At 37.4% G+C, this 21,296-nt stretch overlaps 2 protein-coding genes and 1 non-coding gene across 3 annotated transcripts; 2 read left to right on the forward strand and 1 right to left on the reverse strand.

The window, feature by feature from the left end:
* The first annotated feature begins 2,118 nt into the window (after positions 1-2,118).
* Positions 2,119-3,609, forward strand: LOC133779324 (uncharacterized). Its single transcript, XM_062219298.1, has one exon. The coding sequence runs from the start codon at positions 2,119-2,121 to the stop codon at positions 3,607-3,609; it is 1,491 nt and encodes a 496-aa protein (XP_062075282.1).
* A 976-nt stretch (positions 3,610-4,585) lies between these two features.
* On the reverse strand, positions 4,586-4,694 carry LOC133780777 (small nucleolar RNA R71). Its single transcript, XR_009869596.1, has one exon. It is a non-coding gene; the product is annotated as a small nucleolar RNA R71 (small nucleolar RNA).
* A 6,690-nt stretch (positions 4,695-11,384) lies between these two features.
* On the forward strand, positions 11,385-11,849 carry LOC133779325 (uncharacterized). Its single transcript, XM_062219299.1, has 2 exons — positions 11,385-11,582; positions 11,682-11,849. Exons 1-2 carry the CDS (start codon positions 11,385-11,387, stop codon positions 11,847-11,849), a joined length of 366 nt encoding a protein of 121 aa, XP_062075283.1.
* The last annotated feature ends 9,447 nt before the right edge of the window (positions 11,850-21,296 follow it).

The raw sequence follows: 21,296 nt of genomic DNA on the forward strand, positions 1-21,296 counted from the left end.
AGCTAGACCCACAATTTCGATAATCATAGATTTAGTCCTAGTAGTCACCGTAGGGGTGAGTCTAGTAGAATTTAACCTATAATTATCTATCTTTCGAAATCTAACATTGTAAAAATAACTAATGAACACCTTCCGTAGGGGGATGAATCAAAGCGTCTCGAGGCCTCATTAAGCTATTGACCTTGTTAAACTAACGGTGGAGATCAAATATAAATTTTTAAAATAAGCTCATTATTAAAATAGTATTTTTATTATTAATTTTTAAAAATTAATGACTATGGTTCTCCAAAAAATTATAAAAATAAATTTTTAAAACCAAAGTCCTATAATCTTATATTAATTCTAAAGTGTCACATTGAAACAAATTCAATCAAATTAGAACTAATTTGTTGCTAATCAATATTTAGGTTTAACTATTATAATGAACCTATACAATTAAGCTAAACTCAGACAAATGGGCCTAAACAATTGGGCTTGTATGGAGGAGGGCTGGGTCCAGTATATCGTTTCCACTACTGAGGCCCCCATACTTCCATACAAGGTCCAACAGACAAGAATTTAAACCATCATTTTATTAATTGGTTAGGCTCACTATAGTCATGCAATGCAAATGGGCCTTCAGAAGTGGAACCACCCACAAGAGAGGAATTTAAACTTTATAATTTCTAATGGCCCAAATAAACCTATCATTTTATGAATGTTTTATTTAGCAAAATCTATATATACAACAATTGAAAGGCGTGAGGTTTCTCTCTGGTTTCTCCATGGCGAGACGCAAGAAGATTAACCAAAAGCCTGCTATTAGTGATACTGTGATTGAAACACCATCGGTCCAAGGTACGTGTGAAGCGAAGCTGACTAATGTCGACGAAGAGCCGCCGGCTGAGATGGTTGAATTTCTTGAGATTGGAGGGCAGATTTCTTTGGATATGAGTGCGGGAAAGTCTGGGGTGAAGGAGACTGGTGTGAGATGGAGTGATCAAGGAGAGCCTGGAAATGATTTTCAAAATCTGGCCAAAGATAAATGGTCTAATTTTCGGGCAATGTTACCGAATCAAGGAGGAGCTCGACTTAAATTTGAGGAACCATTAATTCGTGATGGTCAACGGATTGCTCAGGTTGATTTGGAGGAGATTGAAGTTGAAGCATCATTCTGGAATTCAGCAGTGGTGTGTATGGTCCTTGGTGCCAATCCCCCGTTTGCAGTGTTTGAGGGCTTCATTAAGAGAATGTGAGGTAAACTAGGTATTGAGAGGATTGAGAGACTAAATGCTAGGTATACTCTTGTTAAATTCATAGATGAAGTTACTCGAGATGTGGAGTTGGAAGCTAGTGTTATCCATTTTGATAGAAAACCAGTTATAGTGAGCTCGTGGACAACTGATTTAGCTGATATGAGGTTAGTAAAATCTGTTCCTGTTTGGGTGAGGTTGCCTGGTCTGGGGCTACAATACTGGGGTACTAAATGTTTGAGTGCTTTGATGAGTACCATTGGTAAGCCAATACTAGTAGATAAAGTAACAAAAGATCGATCCATGGTGCAATTTGCTAGGGTGTTAATGGAGATTGAAATACCAGATGAGGTTCCTAAGTCCATTCAATTTTTGAATGAAAGAGGTCAATTAATGGAACAATTATTGGAATTTGAATGGTTGCCGACTCAGTGTAAGCAATGCAGAGTTTATGGTCATATCGAGGCTTTGTGTAACAGAAAACAGGGTGAGGTTTGGAGGCAGAAAGAAAGGAATACTGAAGGAGAAACTAAGCAAAAGTCCGCTGATCCGACAACTTTATTAGTTACTACTGGTTTAGCTGATGAGGTAGTCTCAAAAGACAACCAGAAAGAGGTTTCTAAGGAGAGAGATGACTCCCATTTGAGATTAGTTCCTCCTGATGCAGACATTGGTAAAGTCTCCAAAAACTCTCAGGAAGTTGTGGGTAAGGCGAGATGTGACACTAGTGAGGCTCAGGAGGCAGATTGAATCACTCCTAAAAGAATGGGTGGTGTAAAGCACTTAGCTCCTAATTCTCAGAATAAGTTGAAGAACTCATATAGTGTTTTGCAAGATAAGAGACTGGAGGTTACAAATTTGGGATTCACTACAACAAATACTTTAAATGGAGGAGTACAACATTCTTAGCTGGAATGTTCGAGGCCTAAATAAAAGGGAAAAACAGAGGTCCCTTCATGCATTTTGTAGTTTGAATAAAATTGGTATAGGTGCTTTTCTAGAGACCAAGTTACGTGGTAATAAATTGGAGGAAAAGATGGCTAGTCAATTTGTTGGCTGGAAGTTTTATAAAGGGACTGCTAATGAAGGTAGAATTTTACTGGTTTGGCAGCTCAATATTATGTCAGTGGAAGTTTTACAAGACAGTGATCAATTTATACATGCTTATGTTAAAGAGTTATGTTCGGGTAGAGAATTCTATTTAACGTTTGTGTATGGTAAAACCACTATTCAGGAGCGGATTCAGTTATGGCAGGATTTATCATGTCTTTCTTTTCCAGTTACACCTTGGCTTGTGGCTGGAGACTTTAATTCTATGTTTGAGTTTGATGATCGGCTAGGAGGGCGTGCAGTTTCTGCTGCAGAAATGGCTGATGCTCATAGATGGAAATCTATGGGGTTGGTGGATGAACTTCGATCTATTGGTTCTCATTACACTTGGACCAATAATCAAGCTGCTGGGGCTAGAATATTCTCTAAACTGGATCGTATTTTTAAGAATGAAGCTTGGATGGATTTGTTTCCTGATTCTATAGCATATATAAAGTGGGATATAATTTCTGACCACTGTTTTTGTATTATTAAAGCTATTTCAGCTTTGAACTCAGGTTTTAAACCTTTCCGTTTCTTCAATATGTGGACTGAACATGAAGGTTTCAAAGATTCTGTTATGCAAAGCTGGAACAAGTCGATAAAAGCTCATGGTTTAGAGGGAATTATGAGGAAATTGGTGAGGCTAAAACAAGTCCTTCGCCAGTTCAATAGAAGGGAGATTGGTGATGTTGAGCACAAGTTTAATCTTGCCAAAGAGGCTTACCATTCTGCCCAATGTCAACTCCAACAGGACCCTCATTCAGCTGATTTTCAAAGGGAGGAACGGTCTACTTGTGAGACTTTTGTTAAGCAAGCCAAATACTATGATAGTTATCTAAGGCAGAGGAGCAAAGTCAACTGGCTTCGGTTTGGGGATGATAACACAGCCTATTTTCATGCTTGTTTGAAACAAAGGAAGGCTTCTAATCGAATTACTTCGTTTATCAATGATGTTGGGCAGATAAATGAGAAGTTTGAGGATGTAGTGGCTCATTTCTTAAATCATTTTCGTAGTATCATGGGTAGTCACAGTAAGGCTTCTGTGCCAATTCAAAGAGAGTGTTTTATTCATGGAGGCATCTTGTCCTTAGATCAGCAGCTGAATTTGATAAAACCTTTCACCAAGAAGGATGTTACAGATGCTATGTTCAGTATTAACTCGATTAAGAGCTCGGGTCCCGATGGATATGGTTCTGGCTTTTTCAAAGTAATGTGGAAAGAGATAGGAGATGAAATATCAGATGCTATTTTGGGTATTTTTTTATCATGGATTGCTGCCCAATGAATTTAATAATGCAACTCTTTCGTTGATTCCGAAGATTGAGAATCCTACTAAGGCAGTTGAGTATAGACCCATAGCTTGTTGTAATACTCTATACAAATGTATTTCAAAAATGCTATGTGGTAGATTGAATAAGGTTCTTCCTCTATTAATTAACCAAAATCAAGGAGCATTTGTTAAAGATAGATTGTTGGCTCATAACATTCTTATCTTTCAGGATAACATTAAAGGTTACAAGAGGAAACATATCTCCCCTAGATGTGTGATGAAAGTTGACCTTAGCAAGGCCTATGATACGATAGATTGGTAATTTTTCGAGGATATTCTTTCAGCCTACTGTTTTCCTGGTCAGCTTATTAAATGGGTTATGGTTTGTTTAAAGGGCACATCTTACTCAATCTTGATGAATGGTAGAATACAAGGAAGCTTTATTGGTAGGAAGGGTCTTAGACAAGGGGACCCTATTTCTCCCTTACTATTTGTTCTTGTTATGGAGTACTTTACTCGGCTACTTATTCAAGCTTCACAAAGAAAGGAATTCAGATATCACCCTTATTGTAAGAAGCTGAATTTGTTTAGCCTTTGTTTTGCTAATGATTTGGTGCTATTTTTTAAGGGAGCTGCTAACTCTGTTCAGATTATCAAAGATTGTTTCAATTCATTTAGTCTTGCTTCTGGTTTAATAGCTAATTTAGCTAAGTCACAGGTGTATTTTGGGGATTTGGCAGAGGAGGAGTCTAAGAATATTCTGGAGAGACTTCAATTTACTAAAGGTTTTTTCCCTCTAAAGTATCTTGTAATTCCTCTCAGGCCTACTAAATGGAAGGCAGGTGACTGTGCTGCAATTATCAAAAAGATCCACTTGAAACTTCATCATTGGTCCAGTCGGCATCTGTCATTTGCTGGGAGAGCACAGCTTATTCACTCTGTATAATTAGGGATAAGATCGTTTTGGATGAGTATATTCCTCCTCCCAAAGAGTGTAATTAATGAGATTGATCAGTTATGTAGAAAATTTTTATGGGGGATTTATATGATGCATGGGAATGATTTAAGGAATTGCAAAGGAGATGCCCACATCATGGAATAGAGAAGTGACTGTTAGTTCATACTTTTTACAATGGTTTGGGGGGAAATACAAAAGCAATTATATATAAGCGTCAGGAGGAGCGTTTATGAGAAAAAGTGCTAGTGAAGCGTATGAGCTATTGGAAGAGATGGCTATGAATAATTATAATTGGCCTACTGAGCATGAGAACAAGAAATTAGCGGGAGTATTAGAAGTTGATCCAATTGCGCTATTGATCGCTCAAGTAGCATCTCTAACCAAAGAACTGCAGCAAACTAATCTCGTCACGCAAGCAATGCAAGTACAGAATGTCATGAGTTGTGAGATTTGTGGAGGACCTCATTCTTATGAACAATGCCCAAGCACAGCTAGTTTCTCAACAGATGTAAACAATATGCCTTTGGCACATGCACAGGTTATAGGTAATTTTTCACGACCTGCACCCAACACTTACTCAAACTCCTATACACCTGCTTGGAAAAATCATCCCAATCTGTCTTGGAAAAAAAATCAAGGGTTACAACCACAATATCCACAGTACCCACCTCAACAACCCCCTCATCAACCAACTTATGGATTATATGCTAGACCATATTATGATCCAAACCCACGCCCATCTCATCCACCACCTCCTCAAATGAACCCACCAACAATTCAGCCAGACCAATTAAATCAATTTATGACAGAGACAAGGTCTTCCATCAGAATTTTGGAGACACAAATAGGATAATTGGCTCAAATGTTCTCTAGTAGACAGCAATGAAATTTGTCGAGTAGACAGCAAGGAAATTTTCCTAGTTCCACAGAGGTAAATCCTAAAGAACAATGTCAAGCTGTCACTTTGAGGAGTGGGACTAAGTATGATGGACCTACAGTGGAAGAGAAAGGGAAGAATATAGAGAAACAACAAGTTACTAGTCCAATTTAGGAGGAGGTTACTAAAGACCTTCCAAAAACAGAAAAACCAAAATACTCTGAGCCTACACCAAAAATTCCATATCCTCAACGGTTTCGAAAGGCTAATCTTGACAAACAATTCTCCAAATTCCTTGAAGTATTTAAGAAAATTTATATTAGCATCCCATTTGTAGAGGCTCTAGAACAAATGCCTAGTTATGTGAAGTTTATGAAGGAGATATTGTCTAATAAGAGAAAAATGGAGGATTATGAAACCGTTGCATTAACTGAAGAGTGTAGTGAAATTATTCAAAAGAAGCTTCCTCAAAAGTTAAGAGATCCAAGCAGTTTTACTATACCTTACACTATTGGAAACTTTCATTGTGAGAGAGCTTTATGTGATTTAGGTGCAAGCATAAATTTAATGTTGTTGTCTGTGTTTAAAAGACTTGGTTTGGGGGAAGCTAGACCGACTACTGTTACTCTTCAATTAGTTGATCGATCTTTAACACATCCCAGAGGTATTATAGAGGACGTTCTAGTAAAGGTAGATAAATTCGCTTTCCCAGCGGACTTTATTGTATTAGATATAGAGGAAGATGAGGATGTGCCTATTATATTAGGAAGACCATTTTTAGCCACGGGGCAAGCGCTAATAAACATTCAGAAAGGAGAATTAAGGCTTAGAGTATAAGGAGATGAAGTCTTTTTTAATGTTTTCAAAGCTTTGAAATATCCTTCAGCTAGTGACAGTTGCTTTTTGTGTTGGTCTATTGGAGGAACCAAGTAAAGGGGTTGAGTCTATTAAAGATACATTGGAGTTGAGTCTGATAGAAAGTCCTGAAGAGTGTGCTGGTACAGAAGTCGGTGAGTGTTTTAACTGGTTGAATTCATCAGGGCAAATATATAAAAAGATATGAGGAATTAGGGCAAGTGCCTGAGAGACCTCTTCCATCCATTGAGAAACCACCAGCCCTTGAATTAAAAATGTTACTTGAACATCTTAAATATGCTTATTTGGGTAAGAACAATGCTCTTCCAACTATTATTTCATCTTCTTTATCTGAGATTGAAGAAGAGAAGCTTCTAAGGGTGTTAAGGGCTCACAAATTAGAAATTGGATGGACTTTGGAATATATAAAGGGTATTAGTCCTTCAACAATAATGCGCCATATATTAATGGAGGAGGATAGTAAGTGTAACGACCCAAATTCGTTAATAAGGCTTAAGGGCCTTGATTAGTGTGCCTGGAGGGCATAATGGGAATTATGTGTGACTTTAATGAGTAAAATGCATGATTATGATTTAAAGCATATTATATGACTATTTGAATATTTGAGATGCATGACTATGTGTATTAGTATGCATGTAGGCCCTGATTAGGTTAGAAGGGCATAATCGTGATTTTGGCCATTATGGGCATAACTGTGTTGATATATGTGATAATTGTTGAGGCCACATTATTATGTGGATATATCTGTGATCTGTGACTCGAGACGATCCTAGTGAGCAGAATAGCGAAAAAGTCATGGCGGGGACTTATACCCGGCTCGGGGTGAGCCTAGGGGTATAAATGGGAATTTAGTGAGTATATTGGGGTCTATTTTGACATCGAGGAATATTACTGGTGGATAATTAGGTATCGGGAATTAAGCAGTAAATATTAGAGACACTTGAGGAGTTAGCGGGAATTGGGGTGAAATGACTAAAATGCCCTTAAGTGGACTAAAGGACTTGATATTAAAGGGGAGGGTATTGTGGTCATTTGGCAGATAGAGATAAGTAAAACTGAGGCTTTATGTTAGTGGAAGTTGTAGAAAAATATAGAAGTCTGAAAGAAAGGAAAGAAGGAAAAGAAAGAAAAGAGAAAAGGAAGGGAAAACAGAGTTGTATTCTCTAGGGTCGGTTTGTGGTTCTCTCACCACTTTTCTTGGGTTTTCTTGGAGCAAAGCTCAGAGGAGAGCTGGGTTAGGCTGAGCATCAAGGATCCTAAGCTAGGTTTGAAGAATTGACAGGGGTTTAGCAAGAACACACCATCACCTGAGGAAGACCTTGTAGCTTCTTCAGTTTCTGGTTTTAGTTTTTAACCTATGGTGCATAAGCTGGATTTGATGGGAACTTTAGGGAATTTAGGCCAAAGGGTGAGGAAGAGCAAGCTAAGGAGGTGTATAGGTTGTCTTGAAATCGAAATCCCATTAAAGGTATGAATTCTAAGCTTCTAACTTTGATGTTTAACTGGTTTCTGCTGAGTTTTGATGTCTGGAAGTGGCTATAGTGAATTTTGAGATTAGGGATGCATGTGCTTGAGTTATGGGTATTTGGGGTGCTTGGGATGAGTGGAGTATGTTCAGAAGGTTGTTTTTTAGTTTGGTGAAGGTTTAGAGAAGTTTTGGTTGAGTTTGGCTCGAGGAAATCGCAGGAAGGGAAATCTGGAAGTTGCCTGTCTGTGACTAGCGCTACAGCGCTAGCCTTTGGGCGCTGTAGCGCTAGGCCAAGCTTCCTGGGGGATTTTGCTTCTGCTTGTAGCGCTGTAGCGCCCTCCTAAGAGCGTTGTAGTGCTGCACTGTTTTCAGAAAGGGATTTTAGGGTTATTTTCAAGGGTTTTTGACCAAGGGTTTGATTCAACCACCTTGTTTGGTGGAACTAGGACTTCCCGGGGGGCTCGGGATTGGTCCCGAGGCTAGGTTTTGGACTTGAGGTTTGATGATGACTTTGGCCTATGGTTGTGTTTAGGTGAGCGCTAAGGCTCGAGAGGGATCGTGCTCAAGGAGTCGAGCGATCAACGCTAGCGAATCGAAAGGTAAGAAAACTGCACCTAGTTATATATTTGTGATGGGACTAAGTGCTCCCAATATTTGTATTGTGTCAATGATGGTATTATGCCATGGGACATGTGATAACGGCCTAAGGGTGCCATACACAATATTTGCGCACAGGGCGCGACTTGGCCACTGGTATCCGAGGATAGCTTAATATTCACTGAGCTCGGTTTAAGCGGGCCAGAGTCAGAGGGATAACGGAGGGAGCGGCCTGAGGGTGCTAGCCCTAGTTATCATTTGTGAACTGTTATATGATATGAGTTGATATGTTTAGTATGTGGAATACTTGATTATACTGAATGCTTATATGGTTGAGAATATGTAATGCGATAGGAGATATTGAATTGTCTGTTGAATGCTTATGCTCTGTTGTTGTGTTTTCTTGCTGGGCCTTGGCTCACGGGTGCTACGTGGTGCAGGTAAAGGCAAAGGCAAGTTGGACCAATCCTGAGATGGAGGGCTGCGGGGTTGAATGTACATAGCCAGCTGTTCGATCGCCATGGTGGAGGAGTGGAGCAGGACAGGGATTGCCTAACTGTCTGTTTTGCCTTAATATGGCTTAATATTGTATTTAAACCTTATGACTTTTGTAAACGGTCTTTAAACTCAATATTTTTTGTGAGATCCCGTGTAAACAGGAAACAACTCTCTATGAAAATGTGACTTTTGAGACCAAAACATTTTAACCCTAGTTCCTTTATAGTTTCAATAGCACGTTTTTAATTAAATGACTTGATTAGCAAGTCTAGCACTTTATAAACACACAGTGTAACGGTCTTGGCTATCCAGGGCGTTACAGTAAGCCTATTATTGATGCTCAAAGGAGGATAAATCCTTCAATGAAAGAAGTGGTAAGGAAAGAAATTCCTAAATGGTTGGATGCTGGAGTAATTTACCCAATATCTGACAGTGATTGGGTTAGTCATGTCCATGTAGTTCCAAAGAAAGGTGGCATGACGGTGATTAAAAACAATAATAATGAACTTATTCCAACTCGTACGGTGACGGGGTGGAGAATTTTATTGATTATACCGTAAACTAAATTAAGCCACTAGGAAAGACCATTTTCCTTTACCTTTTGTTGATCAAATGTTAGATAGATTGGCTGGCCATCCTTATTACTGTTTATTGGATGGATATTCCAAATATCATCAAATTCCTATAACACCGGAGGATCAAGAAAAGACTACCTTCACATTCCCTTATGGAACATTTTCTTTTAGAAGGATTCCATTCAGGTTATGTAATGCTCCCGCCATCTTTCAAAGATGTATGATGTCAATTTTTTCGGACATGGTGGAAAAAGGTATTAAAATTTTTATGGATGACTTTTCAGTCTTTGGACCCTATTTTGATGGATGTTTACATAATTTGGAAAGGGTTTTGAAAAGATGTGAGGAGTCAAATTTAATTTTAAACTGGGAGAAATAGTCTTGGGCCACAAAATTTCACGACATGGAATTGAAGTAGATAGGGCCAAGATATCAACAATAGAAAATTTACCTCCTCTAGTGTCTGTTAAAGGGGTTCGAAGCTTCTTGGGCAATGCTGAATTTTATAGGAGGTTTATAAAGGATTTAAAAAAAAAATTCAAAGTGCTTATCTACATTATGAATGGTGTGGTATTCGATTTTGATTCTGAGTGTTTAAAATCATTTAATACATTGAAGAAAAAATTAGTCTCCGCTCCAATTGTTGTATCACCAAATTGGGAAATTCCTTTCGAATTAATGTTTGATGCTAGTGATTATGCAGTAGGAGCGGCTCTTGGACAGCGAGTTGACAAGGTATTTCGAACAATTTATTATGCTAGTCGACCCTTGAATGATGCTCAATTAAATTATGCAACTACTGAGAAGGAATTACTTGCAATAGTCTTTGAATTTGACAAGTTTAGGCCATATTTAATTGGTAATAAGGTGATAGTTCACACAGATCATTCAACTATTAAGTATCTTATGACTAAAAAGGATGCTAAATCTCGTCTGATTCGATGGATTTTACTATTGCAAGAGTTTGATATGGAAATTCGTGATAAGAAGGGGACATAAAATCTAGTTGTTGATCATCTATCTAGATTGGAAAAAGAAGAAGAAAATAGTGCAAAAGAAGAGTCAATAGATGAAAATTTTCTAGATGAACAATTATTTTCAATTGAATGTGAAGAGAGGATACCATGGTTTGCATATTATGTTAACTATTTGGTAGCTAAAGTTGTGCCTCCTGACATGTCAAGGCAGCAACTAAAAAAGTTATATTTGGAAGTGAAGCATTATTATTGGGATGAGCTCATTCTTTTTCGTCATTGTGCTGATCAAGTGATTAGAAGATGTGTCCCAGAAGAATAAATGACTTCCATACTTACTCATTGTCATACTTTTCATTGTGGTGGTCACTTTGGAGGAACAAGGACAGCAACCAAAGTTTTGCAATGTGGGTTTTGTTGGCCTACGTTATTTAAATATGCTAATGCCTTTGTTAAGAGTTGTGATCGTTGCCAAAGGACCTGTAATATATCCAGGAGAGATCAAATGCCAATGACTGGATTTCTGGAGGTTGAGCTGTTTGATGTGTGGGGCATAGATTTTATGGGACCTTTCCCATCATCTTATAATAATAAGTACATTTTGCTAGCAGTAGATTATGTTTCTAAATGGGTAGATGCTACAGCCACTCCTACTTGTGATGGTAAGGAGGTACTTAAATTTCTTCATAAGAATATTTTTACTCGGTTTGGTACTCGAAGAGCTATTATTAGTGATAGAGGCAATCAATTCTGTAACAAATCATTTACATCTTTATGTGCTTGTTATGGAGTTCATCACAGAAAGGCTATGTTTTATCATCCATTAGCTAATGGTCAAGCTGAGGTGTCAAACCAAGAAATTAAAAGTATTTTAGAGAAAACCGTAAACACATCAAGGAAAGATTGGTCGAAAAAACGTGATGATTCACTGTGGGCGTATCGCACAGCTTTTAAAACTCCGATTGGTATGTCGCCATATCGATTGGTGTTTGGGAAGGTCTATCGTTTACCAGTTGAACTTGATCATCGAGCTTATTGGGCGGTGAAAAAGTTAAATGTGGGCTCATTTATGGCTGGGCAGAATAAGCTTCTAGAGTTGAATGAGCTTGATGAATTTAGAAACGAAGCTTATGAAAATGCAAAGATTTATAAAGAAAAGTCTAAGGTTTTTCATGATAAACGAATAATCAGAAAGGATTTCCAACTGGGAGATAAAGTTCTATTATTTAATTCTAGATTGAAACTATTTCCATGAAAACTAAAGTCTAGATGGTTGGGACTGTTTGCAGTTGTGGTCTCATTACCTTATGGAGCAGTACAAATTCATAGTGAGAAAATAGGACATTTTAAAGTAAATGGTCAGAAGTTAAAGCATTATTTGGAAGGACCAGTGGAAAAGCGTCAATCAGTGATGATTTTGGAACCCTTCTAAATGGGGTGTTCAGCGTCCGGCTAAATGACGTTAATGACAGTGCTATAGGAGGCATTCCTATATTTAATTTTAGTTTTTGTTTTTAATTTTAATTAGTGGACAATTTTATTTTGGATTTGTAAAGTTTTGTTATTTTCCTTTTATCTATTTTTCAGTTTAAAGTTTGTAAAAATCGTGAAATTGTGAAAAATTGTATTTTTCAATTAGTCATTGGGCCAAGTCATGACTTGAACTAGCAAGTCACGACATTATCAAAGTTAGAGTGCTATTCCAAATATAAAGAAGGGGTGGGTCGTGACTTGGGCTTATGAGTCGCGACCTTAGGCTGAAACAGAGAGCAAGGAGTTCTGGTATATAGGGGGCGGGCCGCGACTTGATGATCTGAGTCGCGGGGCTTTGAAGCGAGTCTGCTGGAAAAATTTAGTGCGAGCTGCGACTTGAATAGGTTCGGTCGCGGTTTGCCTGTGTCAGACAGGAGGAAAAAAGGCTTAAAACTCGTTTTTTTTTCTCAAATCCTCTCTCATTTTTCTTCAAATTTTCTCATTCCAAATCAAATTCTTTAAGAAAAAGCTCTATAAATTTTCCCTCTTTTCTTCTATTTCAAATTCTCTTCATCTATTTTTCTAATTTCTACTTCATATTTCTTATTGATTTCTTCCATTTTTTTTCCTAACCCTAATTAGTGTTCTATTGGTGCTCATTGAGGAATTGAAAAAGGATTAAAGGGTGGCAGATTTTTTCTACTTTCAAGGCTTGTAAGTTTTTCTTTTTGAAGTTTTCCTTGAGTTGCATTTATATTAAGAGATTGCCTTGGATTTTTGGATTGTTTGTTGGTATATTGGGTGTTATTGGGTGAAAAATTTTGGGATTTTTTGGTAAGGAAATTTCAAAGTTTTTGGGGAAGTGTTGCAGAAATTTTTCTGTTCCATTTTTGAAAAAAATGTGAAGGTATGGGACCAAGGAAATAACCCACTAGGGTAGCATCTTCAAAGAATACTAGTCGCCCTTCCTCTTCCCGTTCCCAACCACCCCAAGCGTAGCCAAACCCGCCAGCACCTCAGGCAATTTTAGAATATTATCCTGCGCGTTTCACTAACAAGGATGCCCATGATCTTTATCAAAGGCTGTCCCAGCGGCCAGTTATTCAAGAGCGTGGGATGGACATTAAAGAAGAACTATACCCTAATGACACTAATCATATTATTAGGAATGGAACTTTACATCAAGGTTGGCAATTGTTTGTGGACGATAAGATGCCAAAAGCCAATTTCTCCTTGGTTTATGAGTTTTATGCCAATTTTCCTGGGGCTGTAAATAGAAAGGTGTTTGTTAGGGGCATTTCAGTTGAATGCACCATTGATAGTATTGATGCCTTATTTAATGTACCTAAGTTATCTCCAGAAGAGGATGAGTATTATTAATTGCCATATCATAGTGAGGTAAATTGGACTGAGGTGGCTGAGACCTTAGGAATTCCTGGTGCTTCCTTTGTTATACAGAATTGGGAGTCAAAATATTTAAGAAGATACCAAATGAACGTCGTAGCTAAAGCTTGGATTCTTTTTGTGAGTGCATGGCTTATGCCAAACACCCACTTGTCTGAAGCAGGGATTGATAGGTGTCTTTTGGTATATGTCATTATGACAGGGCTCTCCACTGATATCAGGCGAGTTATTCGCCAGAGAATGAGGTATTTATGTAGGTTAACCACTACTGTTGGGTTAGGGCATGGTTCCATGATTACTGATCTGTGTGAGGTTTGGGAGGTGCCAAAATATCCTAGTGATATTTTTAGGAAGGAGATGGGGGTTATTTCTCTGGCTACAGTGAATAAATTCAATGCCCCATCCTTAGAGCCACCAGTATCGATACCCAAAAATCTAAGAGTTGGTAGGGAAGGAGAAGTAGCCGAGGAGCCCATACCAGCCAATGATCAAACAGAGGGAGTACGGGCATCTGAGGAAGAGAGAAGAGAAGAATGCCCTCAATATTTGGCACTGGAGGCTCCACTGGATCCGCACTTGGCCAGACTAGATTACATCATTCGACGAAACCAGCATACGCATAATTATTTGGGCGAGCTTCATGATTTTCATAGAGCTCAAGTTAATAGATAGAACGAGCTGATTTACCGATGGCCAAACCAAGAGGCGGACCGCTAGTACTTCCCTTATCCACTGCCTTGGCATCCATTTCCAAACCCCCAACCATTCTGAAGTGATTCGCACCAAGTTTTCTTTTCTTTACTTATTTTTAAAAATTAGGGACAATGTTTAGGTTAAGTTTGGGGGAGGTAGCATAATTGATTTCAAATCATTTATTTAATGATCATGATTTGATAATCCAAAATGTTAGTAGACTAAGGTGTGTTGATGGAGTGTTTTGATCAAAATTCTAGATTAAATAAACTGTTGAGTATTTTTATGAGAAATTATATGATTAATATTCATTATTTTAAGGCATAATTGTTGTTGTTGGTATAACTCATATTGTTAGAATTTAGGATTTTTTTAAGTCCTTTGTTCGAGGCTTAAAAAAGAGTAAGTTTGGGGGAGTTTGATAACATCATTTTAGGGTCATTTTAGAAGGTGTTTATGTTGTAATCTTGAGTTTTTATGTGTGTTTTGTGCGAGATTATGCTTTTGTTTGTCTTTGTTCTAGGTTGGTACGATGAATCACGAGAAAATGCAAAAAGAAGCAAAAATGGTGGAAAAATGAGGCTCTTGGGAGTTTTTGGATTAAAAATGATACTAAGGATGCTTAAAGGACGATTTTTGATGAAGAGATGAGCTAAAAGATCTAATCTGAGAAAAAGTTGAATTAAAGTCATGACTTGAACTTATGAGTCTTGACTCAAGGTGAAGTCAGAGGTGCATATGCTTGCTGGAAGGAATTAATATCGCGACTTGGGCTTACAAGTCGCGACTCAAGAGGGAAACAGAGGCTCAGCTAAGGGGAAATTCAGACACGGGCCGCGACTTGAGATTCTTGAGTTGCGGCACCTGAAGACTTTACACGAGAAGGAAAGGCCCCAAAACAGACACGAGCCGTGACCCAGAGAACGCCAAGTCGCGGCCCGCACACAGAAAAACATAGATTCTTTTCATTTTTACTATAAATTCGTACTTAGGGTTTAATTAAGTCATTAGATCAGTTTTGAATTACATTTTTAGCAACTAATTTTGTTTTCTTAGGCTAGTAATTCTGCAGTTTTATATTTTTCTTTCTTCGTTAAGTTTATGAATCTTATGTTCTTTAATTATTATTTTATTGATTTATTCATGCCTAATATGAACTAAACAATTTTTATCTAGGGTTTAATGTAGTCACTTGGATTTCTATCTAATCGAATTATGATGTTCTATTGATTTTTCTTCTCTATTCTAATCTATATAATGTGTGTTTAATGCTAGTAAAACTTTATCACTATTTGCTTGATTTAATGATTTTGATTCAAAATTTGAAATATTAGAATTGAATATACTATCATTATATAGACATAGGTTGCATATTGGACAAAAGTACCTGTATGACTTGTGTAGTAATTAGTTTTCCATGCTTAATGTCTTCTATATGTTTAAGTTTATCACAGAGATGTAGAAAACCTGCATATAGGCTGAGATTCTATATCTTGAAAAAGAATAGGAATCGATTTATGTTAACCTGCTGTTAGAATATAAAGAAAGAAAACTAGAATTGGTTATTACAATTAGTAGAATGAAAAGTTGACGAAATTAACACCCTATGTCTTTTCATAGTGATTTAAATCTTTTATTTAGTTCTTTTTTGTTTAAAGTTATTTTCAAATTTAAAATTAAATTTAAAAATCATATTCTTAGTTGCCAAATAGAAATTTAAAAAACAATTAGTGGTACTTGGAAGATAGTCTTCGAGAGAACGATACTTTACTTATCATATATTACTTGAATTGATTGCGTGCACTTGCGTATATATATATATTCACAATCACATTCCTCAACCTCTGTTCGTACAAGGAAAGTTATTTCACCTCTGTTCGCATAAAGCAAACCATTACACGCTAACAGAAGGATCATATTCGTTCAACACACAACATCCATGCTAACAGAGTTAGCAAAGGAGTACAGAGTTGTCATTTATCAAAATATAACTGTATTTCTGTTGTAATGTATTATTTGCAGGCCAAGCTCAATAACTTAAGCCCATGATCTAATTGTAACCCTAAACTCCGCACTATAAATAAGAGGAGATAGGATAGAAATAAAGGAGAGGTGGTTTAGAATGTCGAATGACCATTCTTGTATAAACAATCCTTATGTAATGTAAAGAGAATGAGGACTATAGAACAACTGTCGACGCAGGTTCGTCAGAAACTATGGTTCTTCGAGCTTAAATATTAATAAAAGTGACTAAGTGGACGCAGATCATCTTTTTGGGGCCGAACTACTATAAAACATGGTGTTATTTATTTGATTATATCTCTATTCTTGAATCCATGCTCTTATGCTCTCAAGTTGACATAAAATGACATCAACAGTTTGGTGCTTTCGTTGAGAGATCAAATTCAAGATAAAGAGGTTCAATCTAACGAAGTGTGTGAATAAAGATTTTGATGAAATCATCTCCAAAAGACTCAACATGTCATCAAGGGCCAGATCAATCACCTGTTCATTTTTATCCAGGCCATCTGCAGAGCTATTGCAAGTTGTAAGAAAACACCATATTCGTCGAGACAAATCACAAATCTATGTGAACATTAATTTCACTTAATTGCATCCAAATTGGGGTATAAGGCTAGAATAAAAAAAATCCAGCGATTCTGAGTTACAAGATGGAGCAATCACGGCGGCTCAAGGAAAGATCCACCTATGACGGTAGCTTGTTCAAGTTGTTAACAGTGATAAAACCATTGCTTGGTACCCTATGTGCATTTATGCATTTATCGAATCGAAGGATAACACAATGAAGCTTGAAAACCTAGAAAAGATCTCCTATTCGTTCACTTGCATACAACACATGAGAACAGAAGGTGCAACCTGATCGCCTATGAGTATAAACCACAAATCCTCAAAAAATAGTTGTGCACTCGTGCATACACTCCATAGGTGAACAAGGAGTAGGATATCCCAGCTATCCAAAAAAGAAAAAATGTTCTCCCATAATGGTCCATACTAGGCGAACAAGAAGTTAGGAGGGCTCAGAAACCTTGGAAGGCTATTGTGTAGAATTTTACTTGCTTCTATGTCTTTATTAGGGGCAAGAGCAACAAAAAGAAGGAGTGGAATAACATGCCAAAACCATGTAAAGAACCTGTTCGTTTCTATGTTTCCACACGGAAAGAGAACCTGTTCGCCCATTGTAGCCTATACTAGGCGAACAGGAATGTAAATATATGTTTAAAATTCTTCCAAGTTGTTAAGGGAATTTTGTTCTCACGCCTAAGAGAGTACTATTTTTGCACCTGAGAGAGCTCTGTTCTCGTGCCTATTTGAATCCTGTTCTCGCGCCTAAAAAAGCCATGCTCTCACACCTAAGAGAGCTCTGTTCTCGCGCCTAAGAGAATCCTATTCTTGTGCCTCAGAGAATCCTATTCTCGCACGTAAGAGAGCCTTGTTCTCACGCTTAATAGAATCCTAGTCTCGTGCCTAAAAGAGCCTTGCTCTCACGCCTAAGAGAGCTCTGTTCTTGTGCCTAAGCGAATCCTGTTCTCGTGCCTAAGAGAATCCTATTATCGCACCTAAAAGAGCCTTGTTCTCAAGATTAAGAGAATCCTAGTCTCGTGCCTAAGAGAATCCTGTTCTAGTGCCTAAGAGAATCCTGTTCTAGCGCCTAAGAGAATCATGTTCTCGCACCTAAGAGAGCCTTGTTCTCATGCTTAAGAGAATCATGTTCTCATGCCTAAGAGAATAATGTTCTCACACCTATGTATAAGAATCATGTTCACCCTATATCACAGGCAATTCTAAGATGACGTATACGAGCTATCAAGGACATTAACTCGTAAGCTTCATAACACCCGAGATCAAATTCGAGCTTTCATGGCAAAGAGGGTCTATCAATTAATTTATAAGCCTTTAAAACTATTAGGATGAATAGAGCTTCAAAAACAAAGGGATCTCATTGAAATAATAGCTTGAAATCATTAGTGCAAATTCTGAGGTCGGAGACATTCGAGCTATAGACAGAATTTATCTTTAAAGTTGACCTATACATACCATTCGAGCCAACTCATATAAGTCGCCCGAGCTAATCACCTCTTTGCACAAGTTATTTCAGTGGTATCCGGTACTCACACTCGAGTTGGTCATCACTCCACAAAAGTCATTCGAGCCATAAATAGAGTTCGTCTCCAAACTAAGCCACTGTTTGCAACCAAGTTGGGGATGAAGTTCATCTCCGAGATAGTAATCACCCGAGCTGAAACTACAACATAAATTTCTATTATCAATCGTACTTGTTTTTGAGATTGATCAGACTAGAAATTTCATGGTTTCGAGATGACAGGAACGCCTATTCGAGATGACTTGGATTTCGAGGTCCTATCCGCTCATTAAAAGCTCATGCTACGCGAACAAAAATAAGGAGTGAACAAGGATAAGGAAATTGAGCTCGAAGTATAAGGCTCGAGAACATTTCAAGGTCACCACAAAATCCTGTTCGCACACACAAGGGATAGCTTGACTTAACCCTTCAATGAAGCCTATTCGAATCCTTCATAACCCTTTAATGAAACTTGTTTGCCCGTGCATTCTTACAAGGGGTGAACATGAATAAGGGAGCACATCTCGAAAGATTATGCTCGAACCATTTCGAGGTCACCTTTGGATGGTTAGACCGAAAGCTTACGCACATAACTCGGAAGATTATGCTCAAACCATTTCCAGGTTAAAAAAGAGTTGGAGACATCTAAAAGTTTTTCTTGTTCGTTTGATCCTTGAATGAAACATGTTTGCCCAAGCATCCACACACTGGGCGAATAGGATATATCGAAGGCATTCCGAGGAAAAGCATGTGATATTTGCTTGTGAGTTTTCGAGCTTATCGATACGCATTATCAAGATAACTTTCGAGTTGACTTGAACAAGTTATCTTTGAATAACTTGTACATGATTCTAACACGTGGAATGAACAGGACGAGCTTGACTATGTAACGAGTCTGGATTAACCAACACAAATAAATTGATATAAGGATAAAGTTGGAATTCTAGATTAACCAACAATATTCATAAATCGATATAGTTTTAATTTTTTGCAAAATAGTTTCAACCTCACAACCTTGAGATCATACTCGAGGATGAAAAAAAAGTTACTATCACTAAGCAAGAAATAACTAGATTAGCAAGACTACACGAACAAAGCACTAACTGTTCACACACAAGTAGGTTGGTGCACGTTTTCACCTATTTACAAACCTACATAAAGAAAGCAAGAAGAAAGAATTCCAGGGATCACCTTGGAGTTATGACCACACCAACCCAAAGATGAGCCTATTCGCCTAACTATGTATATTCCATTTGTGTCTGTTCATGATATACATAGAAAATGAATTGGAATAAAGAATATTCATGCTCCCTTAGGGTATGGAGACATATTATGTTCGACAGCCACAAACAGATTATGTTTGCTCGTGTGCCTTGAGAAGGAACCAATTGATAGTCCAGCTCTGTTTGTTTACCTTTGCAAACATGTACTAATAGACTAATGGAGTAAGGGCAATAAGGAACTTGTTCGCCTGAGATTACTTCCAGGATACGAACAGGGATAAAAAATGGCAAAGCATGTAAACTCGTTTTAGAAACTCTATTGGCGTCATCTCAATATCGTTTCATCTCCAAACCAACACTTTTCTCCAGCTCGGGGTTTACCAAGATAATTTCCTATTAAGGATACAAGAGAAGAGTCGACCCAAAGATGTTAGGAGAATGAATAGAGATGCTCCTCAGAGATCAACTCGCAAACATAACCCTGAAGACAGCCCTTAAGGGGGTATTCTGGTTGCCTACCTGGTGTAACCAAACTTGCTAGGGGTATGAACAAAGATCCCTTCTCAGAGGGATCACTGTTAAAGATTTCTTTATAAAGTGATCGTGATCAGGAAAGAAGATAACCTCAAATCCCGGTTATAATCATGAAAAAGGATAACTTCGAATTCTAATCGTTATCAGAAAAGAAGATAACCTCGAATCCCGATTATAATCATGAGAGAGGACAACTTCAAATTCTGATCGTTATCATAAAGGAAGATAACCTCAAATATTGATTATTGAGAGAGGATAACTTTGAATTTCACACTATAAAACCAGCTCGAACCCAAGGAGAAAATAATCCAAGACTTATAACTTGGTTACTTGGGGGGCATACAAGTGTTGGATATAACCATACCACGAGCTCGGAAAAAAATCTATACATCTTTTAAATAAAAAAGTTGTCTCAAACTTTTAGAAAAAAGTTAAAGTATGGAGGTAACCGAGCATAAAAGGAGAAATATTACAATTTTTTTGTGCAACAAAATTTTGAGTAATATTCTAACTTATCATGGTTCTATGAATAAAGAAGTATGAGTTTCAAGTAGTTATAAGCTCATCATACTTATATGTTTAAATAAGTATGCACAGTGATTGTGATAATAAACGAAACAAGTAGACGTACTTGAAAGTTTAAATAACGCAATCAAGCTTTTGAAAAATTCAAGTTAGTATAAAAGTGAAATTTGGAAATAAAAGCCAAGCTAGAACAATAACTCGGATTGTCAAAGATGATTCCAAATAAATCTTAATAAACTAACATGAAAAATCAAAGTTATAAAATCCTGGTCCTAACCAGGAATAAGGCCTGAATACTAACAGGTAGCTATTAAGCAAACATTTAAACCTGGCTGAACCAGGTTCAAAACAAGTGATACACAAACTCGGAAGCATTTTTCAGAAAAGTTGATAACCTTGAACTTTGATCAAGGATAACTTCAAATTCTGCTAGTTTGAAAGATAACCTCAGAACCTAATCATTGTTAGGAAAAAGGACAACTTTTAAACCATGATTGATCACCATTAAAAAACAACCTCCAATTTTGGTCGCCTACCAGTTTGACGAATAAACTTTAGTGACCTGTTCGCATAGCATATCTTGTTCGACTATGTTTACATACGTGAAATGAACAGAATGATTATGTTAGTCTATGTTGATGAAAAATGAATTATGGTATCAAGTGATCAAGGATTGAGACTCCTCAATCACTTGGGGGGCATATGGGATTAAGAACACACAAGATAAGATAAAACTTTTTACAAATTTTCCAAAAAAGTATTTTGTTTGTTCTACCCAAAAAGGCAAAAATGTGCATGCTCGTGTCCTGTTCACTCTACCTACAAAGGAGAAATTGTATCTACTCACCTAAGCCTAAAGGTGAGACAAACACAAGCCATAAATAGAAAGAAAGTAGATATAAAAACACACAAGTTGCTCATACCA

This window comes from Humulus lupulus, chromosome 5, assembly GCF_963169125.1.
Source record: "Humulus lupulus chromosome 5, drHumLupu1.1, whole genome shotgun sequence".
In the NCBI taxonomy this organism is placed as follows: Eukaryota; Viridiplantae; Streptophyta; class Magnoliopsida; order Rosales; family Cannabaceae; genus Humulus; species Humulus lupulus.